A 12916-nucleotide genomic window follows, 5' to 3' on the forward strand; every position below is an offset into this window, starting at 1 on the left:
TATTATCATTATCCCCACACTTAAGACCTCTCCCCCCTTATTCAGCCCAGCTACTGGGCCTTTCCCTATCTCCTTCCTCCGGTACTCCACCACTGCTCTCTTCCTTCCAACTGCAGTGACAGGATTGAGGGAAAGGGGCGATGGGAAGTCTGTCTGCTCTCCCTTCCCCTCCACAGCTGCAGCATTAATGCAGTGTCTGCACCTGGTCTTCAGTGAGTAACAACATAACGTTGAGGGGAAAGAGACGAGTGGATGCTGTGGGATCTGAATTATAGGATAAAAACATAATTCCATTAATGCATGTTATGCTACTGATTAGAGTTTTAATTCCAAAGTTAATGATTCCTGTTAATTCATCTTCGTGAAATCTCTCTGTGATTTGTTTTTCCTTCAGAAAATTACAAAATTATAGATGTCTGAATTCCTGTTAATGTTTTATTCCTTTGACTTAAAGGTGGCTGAAAGAGCGCTGTATTATTGGAATAACGAATACATCATGAGTTTGATAGAGGAGAACTCAAATGTTATACTTCCCATCATGTTTTCCAGCCTTTATAGGATTTCTAAAGAACACTGGAATCCGTAAGTTTTTGTCGTTACACTTTATCTTACCATTCCACATACCACTGGATAAACTTAGGGAATGTCTGCTGGAGAACATCTGAACAGGAGAGATTCAAATTCAAAGCTGGCATGAGCAGGTGCAACGCTGTTAGTGCCAATATAAATTAGGCTATACGTGAGCTTGTCTCAAAATGTTTTTAATTATCTGGTATGTGTACAAAAATCAGTACCTTACAGGGTAAAAATAGACCTTCTCACAAGTTGGAAAAAAGAGAAATTAGACGTTACATTGTTACAGAAGAAAAAGTGTTGCTCATCAAGCATTTCTCCTACACAGTTTCTTATAAACTGGTTAATCTCTTAAGCCTGATCTTAAATTGTCTGGAACAATACTGCTTGGCATTAATAAAGCTTCGTGACTGTATCGTGGATGATGCTGATACCTCTGGTAGACCTCTGGTTCTAGCGTTTTTCTAAACACCTGTGAAGCATGTAGATAGACATCAGTATATTCTTAGGTTGGGGTGTTTTTTCTAAATTTATTTAAACATAGCTGCTCTCTGTTATGCACAGTAATAGAGTAATTGCTTCATATTGATATCCTGTTAATTTGGAATTTGTGTTTTTGAACTAAATGACCCTAGTAGAAAGTGTTTTAATGGAAAATCCTATTATGGTTAGATGCCATGTGTTCTGTGCTTTAGTTGAAAAGTTTTTCTAAGTCAAGGTGATTACGATTTAGTAAACCCAGTATTTTTAATGATCTCAGCTATGCTCAGGTCCCAGTTGCTTTAAGACCTTACTATAAGGTATTTGTAAAATATTTCATCTTTTAAAATGTTACTCTTTTTGTTGTGTATCTAGCCAAACCTCAAGTTTATGCGCTTTCATGATGAATCTAATGCTACTGGAAAGCTTCTGTAACTAACAATCGTCACAAAAAGTCACTTTCCATGGCATAGTATGCATTACTACTCTCCAACCTGCTCGTGCTCTGGTTCAACCTTCTATACTGTGTGCTGGAATGCTTCTGTTAATGAGAGTGTTCCAGTGTCCCAGTTTTCATACCCACAGGAATATTGTACCTTTGACATGCAAGTCAGGCTAAGATACATGTAAAATAAAGAAAGTATTTAAAGAATTTTTATATTTTTATAAGAACATTTTTAAATGTAGGCAACAAAAGTGAAGGTTTATGGAGAGAGGTGGATGATAGACGGGGAGGGAGCGTGGGAAACGACACATAGTTTGTCTGCTATATGGTTTCTTCCAACGGTTCCTGCCACTTGCAATGTTGGTTCGCTGCCTCCTGGCTGAAGAGCTGTTTCTTAAACAGCCCCATGTCCGTATATGACAACCATAGTAGTGGATCAGCCACTGGGATCTCTTGATTGATAATCTATTCCAAATTGTTTGAAAGCGTTTTAGATTTGTTTCTTTCCCTTCTCTTTGTTGTTTCTTTATATTCATCTCTGCCACAAAGAAGTTTTGACCTCTAGATAATCAGAGGTCTGTTGGCTCTGTCTTACTTTGGGAATTCTAGTATATTTTAGGTTAGTTATCCAGTCAGATGGTATAAAAGAGTAAACTGATTGAACCTTTTTTTAACTTTTGTGGGACAGAATGCCTCTGAATCCTTTTGAAATAATGATCATTATACATCATTTCTTCCTGTACGAACAGATTATGCCTGTTATGTTTTATGCAATGAAGCAACTCAAATTCAAATAAGCAGTGGTGTATTGGCTCTTGTGTAAGGTCAGAAACAGCAATAAGCAAGTAAACAGAGGTTTATAGAGATATATCTGTATCTACAGATATATAGATACTATATATATATTTTTATATGCGTATATATACTTACACACACAGAGTTTTACACAGATACTGCAGCACTCATCTGAAGAACTTGTGGGTTTTTAAGAGTTTTTTGCTTTAGCAAAGTGAAAATGAATGTGAAATGTATGAGTACAAGGTAATCACTCTTGAAATACAGCCTTGTATTTGACATAGATGCACTGAATATTCAGCTTCATAGAAAAAATCATAAGGAAATACGAATCAATCCTGTTTCGTGTTTAAATTCTGTTCCTTCTGCCAGCATTGATGATTTGAATCCCTGGAGTTGCATTTAGAATTGCTCCACAGCATGAGGGAAGAGTCTGTAGTTATATGTAATAGCTTTCTGTTGTTACCTTTTACCCTAGAGTTTTGGCTTGCTCCATTTAAGTAGTCAGTAGAGACATGAAAGCTGATTTTCATCTTTAAATATGTTAATCAAAAGTAGTTTCACTGAAATCAAAGAATTTACATTATCATACTTTCAAGAGCAGAATTGGTCGCAGAATGCTGGTAAGAGAAGACACTTATTTCACGTTTGATTTCACCTGAAGCTAATAGACTCCTTTCTTTTTTCTTTTTTAATGTTTCACAGGGCTATTGTGGCTTTAGTCTACAATGTGTTGAAGGCATTTATGGAAATGAACAGCACCATGTTTGACGAGCTGACAGCCACTTACAAGTCAGATCGTCAGCGGTAACTTTTTAAAGCTTTTTTTTGTCAGCTGTGCATAAGGCCTGCTGTTTAGTTTTTCCCTTACACTCAGATGCAATCACATAATCTCACACATAATAGACATGATGCCTCATTTCCCCCCCTCCATGCTCTTTAGCCTTCTCTTTGCAAGATATAAGATAATACCACGTACAGGTTGTCCTTTACCCCTTGTGAAATACAGCATCCATTGCGTTGCTTGGGAACCCGCATTCCTCGTGGAATTCCTTTTGACACCGTGTTCCAAAAGACTGAAATGTATCAAGATCTTCAATAATGAAAGAAAAACAAGGCTTTAATGATAACACTTTGCCTGAAGACTTCAAAAAAAGTCTCACTAAGGTTTGGAAAGAGACATGAGGGAAAACTCTTAAGATTTGATTTTCCAGACTACTCTTCTTAGGCTAGATGTGATCTTAAAGCAAGAAGCAGCTCTCAATCCTTTCATTTCGTATTCAGAGGTCTTGCTGTGTCTGAGTCTTTTAGCATGCAGGATCCATTAGATACACCATTCATGCAATCATTAGTTCCACCCTAGTAAAATACTTTTTGTCTTTTCTCCTATTTTCCTTAATCTTCGTTTTCCAATTTTAGTGCAGCATCTTTACTCAAAAGTTTCAGCTTATCTAAAGTGTCAGGTAAAAAAATGAGGAAACTCTGGGAACTCTGACAGTTTGCAACTTTGTTTAAGTCATACCTTTTCTGTGACTCAGGGTTCCTCCAAGCAAATCAAAGGCTGCTGTATGTTGTCAGACCTCGTTAGGTCAATATAGTCTCTAAAGGCTCTTGGAGGCCATGCTTTTTTAAATTGTGTGCCTGGAGTCACACTGTCCTTTTTGTTCTCCATTGTTGTTGTAAAATAGAAAGTTTTATACACAAAAAAATCTGCAATTAACAGGTTAGTTCAGTAATACAGCATTTTACGTTTAGAGACTTAGATCTATATTTGAATTAAGATGCTAGATGAATTCTAGATAGGTGTTGACAAATATGGCTCAATCTGCTAGGGCAGCGGAGACACCACTGCCTGTTTTCTAGAAGGAAAGGCAGAGAATCTTAGAACTGGTCGTCTAATCTAGCCACTTACTGAGGGACCTCAGTGACTTACATCAATTTGCAGTTGCACTTTGCCACTGAAAATGAGGAACTCGGCTCTTAACGGGACCAGACGCTGTAGTATTATGTCCCGTGTCTGGATAATGTGTGACGTTTATTGACTGAACTGCACAAAGAATATTTCTTGCACCTACTGATATTGTATCTCCTATCAAGGCTGGTGCTAACCATTTCACCATTTTTATTTTCTACTTACTTTTTTAAACCATGTAAACACCTGAATTTATAAACTGGGATATTTACCTTAATGTTTAAAGAAAATCTTTAGCATCTTTATGAAACAACATTTCAAAAGCTTTGGTATCACTTAAAACTTGAGAAGACGTGTTCAATATTAATGACTGTGATAGTTCAAGTAGGTAAGTTGGATGAGGTGACTGTCCTCTAAAAGTCTTTTAGGTAAGCAGGCATATATTTCATAATGATTAGAAGATAAATATCTGGTAAGTAGCCTGAAAATGTCAGGCTATTTCACTTACGTTTAATTTTAAATACTTTCTAGTGACAGTGAGCTTTTTTTTGTTTAAACTGTTCTTCAGGAATTTTTCTGAACGTTGTTTGTATTTTTTTATATATCTTTAAAATACTCTTTGGAAATTAAAATTTCTCATAAATGAGCTAGATACTGGTACTTGGACCAAATCAAGATGTGTATTTTTCACATGTTGAAATATTTTTCAAGAATTTGCTAATGTGACTAGCAGAGAATCTTCATCTCTGTAAATTTTAGATTTCCATTTCATCTGAACCTACAAGGTGATGTAACAGAAATTTAAAGCATTTTGTACCTCGCAATATCAAGGAGATTTATTCAAAGTAAGCTATGGCAGAGACAAGAGATGTAGAAAGCAAATAATACAGGTAAAGTAAATGTTAGGTTAGCTGTTTATCAAATTGGCCATTGAAGTCTGTTGTTAAAGCAAATGCCACATAGGTCTTGGAGGAATTTGGTAAGGAAAAAGAGTAAATCATGGAACAAAAGGCACATCTTACAGCTTGAACTCTCCCTTGGCTGGTCCCTAAGCTGTATGAAAGCCACCAGTCAATGTAAGTAAGAACAGAAAAGTGGCTTTTATTTATGAGATTAAAAAATACCTTGCTTAAATACATAAACTTGAAAATAATTAAATGCAAGTTAGTCCTGAAATGTTAATTTTTGTAATCCTGATACAATAAATCATGTTCCATAATGAAACTTCACTGCATTTTTTTACTTCTGCATTACAAATCGGTGTCTATGAACACTGTCACTTTGTTCAGCTTACGTTTTATGTTCTTTTCGTACTGCTTTGTGTAGTGATATTTATGTAGGTAATGAAAAGCCAAAAAAAAAGAAGTAAAAAAAATTAATTACGTGTCAGGAAAATTGCAGTTGTGTTCAACAAAATTAGTGCTCCTAATTAATGTCAACCATATATTTTTTAACATAAGTGTTCTACAGTCTTCTCTCCTGCTAACTCTTTGTTTTATTTCATCTGTCAGTGAGAAGAAGAAAGAGAAAGAGCGTGAAGAACTGTGGAAAAAACTGGAGGATTTGGAATTAAAGAGAGGTCTTAGACGTGATGGAATAATTCCAACTTAACAAAAAAACAAAACAGCATTATTAACCTGTGGAGTCACACATTTATGTAGTAGAAGATGGAGCAACAGTTTTCTGTATTGTGCAACTTTACAGTAGATTTCACATTTGTTTCATTATTACAACAGCACTGTATATACCTGTCTCTAAGTAAAGGAAAAAAATAAGGACTTTAATCCAAAGTTTGGACAGCAGATGGACTTCTCAGAACTTTGCAAACATAATCGTTGTTTTAACCCTTCTTTAAAACCAGTCTTCAAAGATCTGTTGATGAAAATTGAGATGTCAAATTCCATTGTCAGGACCTGTTCCTTATTTATCATTAGCAGAGAGTATAATACAACTTTCAAATGTGAACAATCTTAAAATTTAGCTTGTCTTTCTGCTAAACTGTTAAGTGTATTTATAGTAAAAGAGAAAAAAGACTGTCATTTCCTTATGAGTTTGTGTAACATCCTCCTTCTCTGGATAACTTTACTGTAATTTGACTTTTTTTCCTTTTGCACATCTTCCTGAGTTGAATGTTCATTCAGATCAGGGCCATGAAAAGTATAGGTCCTAAATAAAAGTTTTGTTTACTGGTGTGAGCATTTTTTTTTTTTTTTTTTAGTACCAGGCTGTCTCTGGTGCTTCCGTAATTTGAACATTAGGAGTTAAAAAACAAGTAGGTGATAAACATAGTAGGAAAGGGAGCTTTGGATTCCTGCACCTATTTATTGCAAATCCAAATTAGTGTCCACAATCCTTTAAAAACGGGCAGTAGTGACACCTTGGACTTCAGTACCTAGCCAGTATTAGTGATATGGCATTGGACACACATACTAGAGTTGTTTTAGAAATACTAATTGCTAAATTGTGACAGTTTGTTTTTCGAGAGAATAAAGACAAACACTAAACATTGCAAGCATGAAATTGACCTCCAGCGGTCATAGATCAAATTGGAAATTGAGTTGAGGTAGCAGTTTGGACTGTTTGGAGTTGTTGCCTTACTTTTTAGTATGTATTTATAAAGTGTTCCAGCAAAAGAGGATGTAGCCTCTAAGAAACATACTGTAATGTTTTTGTGGTTCTAGTACTATTACTCATCACAGTCCCAGCCCTATGGTCATAGCTGGAAAGGATTCTGGATAATATACTTCTGCATTCTCATCTGGATGCTCATTCCTAACTACTGTATTTGTTACCAAAAGTGGTTCTACAAATGCTACTGAAAAAAATTCTGGAAATCCTAATGTTCTGAGTATTAATAATAAAGTTTAAAATGCTTTTATATCAAAGGTGCATTGTGACCAAATTGTTTAAAACAAAAGAGAAAGAAAAAAAGGTAAACAAAGAAGAGGGCTGTATTATAAGTATACATTATTGGCTATCTGCTTTGTATTTGAAAGTGGAATCTTACATCTTTGGTAGGTAAAATGCTGATAAGACTTATGTACAGTATATATTTAGCTAATGCAGTTGCATTATTATATACCGAAAGGTATGTGTTTCAGGATTTTTCTCCAGGATGCTTTTGAACTGTTATAGACATATGACAACAGTGAATTGATAATCCTAAACCATCAATCCAGCAGTATTTACAGTATAAAACTGAATTGGTGTTCATGAGTCTTTGTGATAGTTGCAAACATGAATTTATGACCTGTTGCCATTGGTAAAAATACAGTATCAATACAAGCTTGTATATTTTTCTTCCTACCATTTAAATATACAGTAGGATTTGAAGTTTTCTTGTTTTCAGGCACGGAAAAGAGGTAAAAAAGAATTCCCTCCTAGACTACTGACTGTTTCAGGATTATCAGGTCACAGTTTGTACTCCTGGGTCTGTGCACACAAATGTTGTAAACTCAAAAGATTTTGTAAAAACTTGGCACTGTTAATTCTGGAAAAAAAAAAAAAAAAGTGGAGCGAGTCATATGCAACACCAAACACGACATGGTTTAATGGGATTAATATGAGCTTCTTTTAAGAACACTGACTGGGACGCAATGTAAATTAGGCAGTTACTGTCATAGTTGAAACATTTTATTTTAAAGTGCTGAAGCAAAGGTGCAAGCTGAAATACTGAAGATTAAATAAATTTATAACAAATCGTGTCCCTTAGCCCATTGATTTTGACAGTCTTTTATTTCTGTTACCAAAAAAAAATACTTGCTAGTGTGATTTCTGTGAGAAATTATCATGCTTTACAACAGGGTGGAGTTAAACTCGTGCTCAAAGACTTTGTTCAGTTGTGAAAAACTGGGGTAGAATGGAGGAAGAACGATTAATGTTTTCCACCTGGTGGAATAAACCACAGAAATGTGACATTAGAAGAAGCACCTTGTCCTGTACTTAGAGTTTAGGTGAGTGTTGTTTGTTTGTAGCTACTTTTGGTTTTGACATTGACATTCTGGTATTGATCATACAAAACTGATGAGAACCTGATGGGTTGCAATATTTTGTTACCTCTGATGTTACCTCTGATGTGGGGATAGTGGGGAGTATCTAAAGTTTATAGATGATTTATCACTTCCAAGAAGGAATGTTTCTTTAACGTGAAAGAGACGATGTGCTATTAGTCACTTGACTCTAAAAGGCTGATACGACACTAGGTTGCACTGTGCGATGTACGTGGAGAAGCACTTGCCACAATGATACGGCCGTACCCCCGGGATCCACTGTTTGCTGCAATCCAAATGCCATGTCCTGCTGCTCTGCAGAGCTCCCATTGGTATCAGTTGGAGTTGCAGGCCAAGAAGAAGGCAGCGTATGGGCCCAAGTGTGATCAGTACGTCTATTTAATTACGCTTTCGTTTGCTGCTTGAGTTCCAGAAACGACCTTGATTTCTGTAAATGTTTTTATTAACTGCTGGTACAGCAGTTGTTGGGCGGTCGCTCGTGTCCTGTACCATATTGGTTTCAGGAGAAAGGATCGAACGCTCTCTGGTAAAAAGAAAGAGCCGCGTTTTCAAAACTAGGGCATTGCATCAGGTCATGGGGATAGAACAACTGCAAAAGTAAAGTTCCTCTCGTATACTTCAAATCGAGCACACGTTGCTTTCTTCATCTTGCAAGTCTCCCTTACTGTTTTCCTTTCATTGCTTTGGAGTGGTTTTTGTCACTCTTCCAAAGGTTGGAACGCTTTAAATAAAAGTATTCTAATGCCATTGGAGCGTTCACTAGCAGGGTTACAGTAAATTTAATCTTGATTTTTGTCAGCATAAATAAAAGGATTTAATTTATTTTTTTATCTCCTATATATGGAAAAATTGAGGGTGTTAGAGCCAAGAATTGCTCGAGTAAGAAATGCAGCAGCTGTACCTACATTATACGTGCGTAAGTACAGCCTCAGGCTCTCTCACTCTGTGGAAAGGAAAATACATTAGGAGCTTTAGAAACCTCTTTATTGTTTTGTGAGGAGGAGGAAAGACTAGAGTCTTCTCCCCTCAAGTAAAACGGAAATAATTTGCTTTTAGTTCTGTCTTGAAAAAGAAAGATGGCCTTTTCTCTTAATTGTATAACAATACCATCCCGAAGCAGTTGCCCTAAGACAAGACAAAGGTGACAATGCTTAAGATTGAAGAAGGTTTTTATTTATGTGTGGCTTTTTTTCTTTTGGCTCACCTGCTTCCCTTAGCAGCTCTGGAGAGAGTCACAAATTAGTTTTTCTAGTTGGTATGTGCAGCAGATTTTGTATAGTCCAGCTTTTCGTTTTGAAGTTCTATGAAATGGTATCTTGAAACAGAATGGAACTAATTTTGGTTGAAAACTTTTATCTGAGTGTTGCTTCCCATCCACAGGAGCACACGCTTTTTATCATGACCTCTGAATACAAGTTTTTGTTATTTGAATCACTTACTGTAAATATGTTGTATTCATAACCTCATGTAACGGTGAGGAGTTTTCAAATATAAATAGTACCGATACATTTCTTGTTGTTGTCCTATTTTTGATTGTAGTATAGCGAATGACCTGTCATGCTTTTTGTTTCCAGGTTAGCATTAGATTCATAGATCTTAATATTTTAGCATTTCATTGTTTAAGCAGGAGAGGGCAGCAAAAGTTCATTTTTCCCCATAGGAATGCTCTGGTCCATTACTGTTTTTAAACTTAGATGCATTTAACTATCTGTGGGTAGGGGGGAAAAATGAAACATTTTTTATATATACTAAAAGGTGCGTATGAAAATATATAGACTGGTCCAACCAGACTGTGAAAATGTCTTCTACTCTACATTGAAGTAATAATAAAAGTACCTTCCACCTCTGGATACAGTACAAGCAGGTCTTAAGCTCTTGGATTCAAATGTCATTCTTTGGAAATAGTTTACTTTCTTAAAAATGGTATCAAAGAAACTCTAACTCAATGGTGCTCCCAGCTATAAATGTGTAATCTTCCTCTTTTGCACATGCTCAAGAGGCTCTGTACTGTGGGTGCATCTAAATAAAGAAGCAATGAAGTGTTTTCCAGGTGCTTGGCTTTTTTTTCCACCTTCTCCCGTCTAAACCTCCATGTGCCTTTTCAACAGTGAACTTCCAGCGATCAGATACCCATTTGCGTGTATTAAATGTAAGGCCGCTTGTCTGAGGAAAAAAAGCCACCAAACAGTGAGGTGGTAATTTAATTTTCTGCCAGAATTAGCATAGTTAACACTCATTTCATTAAGTTTTTTTTTTTTTAAAGGTCTTCTCATGACGAACATCCTTGTACTGCACACAACCGTGCCAGTGAGGGAGGTAAAGAGCTGTGGATACAGAAAAGAGGCATTGGAGCCACACAATGTTCTTTATAAACCCTTCAAGCCTTACGCTTCACAGCTGGTGAAGGAACTTGTTCTTTTGTAACATTATTCTGCTGTTTCAGTCCTTGTGTTACTCTGCCTTGCAGTTCGGAAGCGAAGAGAAAGGCTAAAGATGGTTACGTACGTGGGAAACACCCTCCGGAGAGAACCATGGATAGAGCCTGGTAAGGGGCAGTGCTGGCGGATGCTGCAGTAAAACTAGAGACAAGATGTAGTAAACATCTACTTCTGGTTTTAAAACATCAGTTTCCTATGTGTATTATTCCAGGAGCCTAATTCCTAAAACTTATTTCCATTTTCATTTTTTCCAAATTAAATTTTCCGCAGTTGGGCGTTGTGTGCCTTTGTTAGAAGAACTCATTATCACAAATCTCTTTAAATACTTGTAAGACAATATTCAGATCACTTAATAACCGCAAGTCTCTTGACTTTCTTATTGCAAGGCAAATATTTTCCAAAGAAGTTAAAAAATGAGAACACGCAGTAAGCTGGCCTTCAGGGTAGGATTTGTCTTCAGTACTTGCAAGTTAGAAAACAACCTTTAAAGGACTGGAATTAAAAAATCAGTTTCCTACTTTTTGTAAAAGTAATTGCTTTGCTAATTTTTCATCTTTGTCTTTCCTTCTCAGGAATGTTTTGATTTCTCATATAGTAGCAGAGCACCTAGTTTGTCTTAGGTTAAGTTTGGACTCGGGATCACAAGTCTGTGGCCTACAAAAGCAGTTTTGTGTGCAGGTGAAGGCTGTTCCCAAGTCTGTAGACAATTGTACATGAAAATGTACAGTACAGCAATAGCTTGGGTATTAAACTAGAAACTGATACAAGGTCTTGCGTTATGAGGTCAAAGCTACCTACGGTTTTAAAGATTAAATGCTGAAGCCAAAGTGAATATCCTGAATTTGTTAGCAAATATCTTGGAAGGAATTGTACTGACCCACTGTGAGTGGTGACTACAGGCTTTTCTGGAAGTCTCCATCACATGAAAAAAGTTACAACAAAACTTTTATCCTTTACTGTTTTTCTGTTTGATTGTTTTGGGTTTGTTCCCCCCTCCCACCCTTCATTTTGTCTAGTCAGTACTCCACCCCCTTGCCCTTAAATCACTGAAGGTGTGAGAAGTTGGGGATCACTCAAGAAGGATGGAAAGCTTGTGATACATCTAAAGAAATAAATGTTTTGCCTTAATAGACAGTGGCTCATAGCTTTGACACACACTTGAAAATGCCTGGGAACTTGTCTTGCATTATCTCTGAATCTGGGAAGGTCTTCCAAAAAGCGAAAGCTCATATAGTTAAGTTATTCTCTACCGCTTCTGAGTCTTGTTACCAAAATTCTTCCTATGTCACCAGCTGGGACAAGTTTTCGCTTGTGTACAAAGCCTCTCCGCTTCGCCGACAGAGAGAGCAGCAACCCAAGAGTCAGTATTTATAGAGCATCTGGCTAGTGGAGTGGTGCACTGAGGGATACGTATGCCAGCCCGCCAGCCAAAGCAGGATGAAGCTCAAGCATGTTTGCCCCGACAGCAAAGAAGGAAAGATGTTGCGTTTGCGCAAGGACACGTTGCAGACCTCCAGCAGCGAAAGGCAGAGGTTACCTGCAAACTTTTTTTTTGAGTCAGTTTTGCATCTTCACCTCCTGGTGAAGCTGCCGTGGTTTAGCAGTGTAAGGACACTGGTCAAACAGTCCAGCTGGATTTTGGGTGTCTTTTAATATTAATTCCGCAAACTGTACTGAATTGGACTACTGCCTATGCTCATCTGTCATTCCTAAGACTACACGATGACTCCCATGCTTTTCTAGATATTCCTTTGGCTGTGTAGATAATGTGCATAAGTGGAAAATCCCTCTATACTTCAGTGTCTCAAACAAGACGGGCAGCTGCATTGTATAGTCTTCCGTGTCAGGCATCTTGGAGGCAGTAGGCTGAGGTCTGCAGTTGACAGATCTCAGAGTAAACTGAAACTTGGCAAAACACACTCTTGATTTCTGGAGCAAGGAAACGTGAAATTCGGGCAGTGGTAATTAGTTTATTAATCCACAGACTATTTCACAGACACAAAGGGATGTTATCACTAGTTACTGTCCATGACACTCCTCAGGCAGTAATTTTTCACGTGGTGAGTGATTACGCACTAGGTTGTGAACATTGCTTCTTTCCAGACAAAAATTACTCTCAAGGATACAAAGGAAAGAATATTTCCTACTGTAGTGTGGTGCCCCTATGCCGTTCCCACTTTCTCCCTGCGCTGCTGAGTGCTGCCAGCGTCCTGCGATGAGACTACCAACACACGTGTGAAGGCTTGCAGTGGACTGAATTTAA

At 37.2% G+C, this 12916-nt stretch overlaps 1 protein-coding gene across 5 annotated transcripts in view; it reads left to right on the plus strand.

Annotated features, from left to right (window-relative positions):
* The window catches only part of PPP2R5E (protein phosphatase 2 regulatory subunit B'epsilon), an 81972-nt gene extending 72190 nt beyond the window's left edge, over window positions 1–9782 (plus strand). For 4 of the 5 annotated variants that reach the window (XM_086614150.1, XM_086614151.1, XM_086614149.1 and 1 more), the window contains 3 exons: window positions 455–582; window positions 2999–3100; window positions 5717–9782. In XM_086614150.1, coding sequence (XP_086470276.1) covers window positions 455–582; window positions 2999–3100; window positions 5717–5816 — 330 coding nt within the window. In that variant the 3' untranslated portion in view covers window positions 5817–9782. The remainder of the gene's footprint in view (window positions 1–454; window positions 583–2998; window positions 3101–5716) is intronic. The other variant, XM_086614152.1, reaches the window with a different exon arrangement.
* Window positions 9783–12916: the final 3134 nt, after the last annotated feature.

This window comes from Tauraco erythrolophus, chromosome 6 (assembly GCF_009769465.1).
Source record: "Tauraco erythrolophus isolate bTauEry1 chromosome 6, bTauEry1.pri, whole genome shotgun sequence".
NCBI classification, from domain to species: domain Eukaryota; kingdom Metazoa; phylum Chordata; class Aves; order Musophagiformes; family Musophagidae; genus Tauraco; species Tauraco erythrolophus.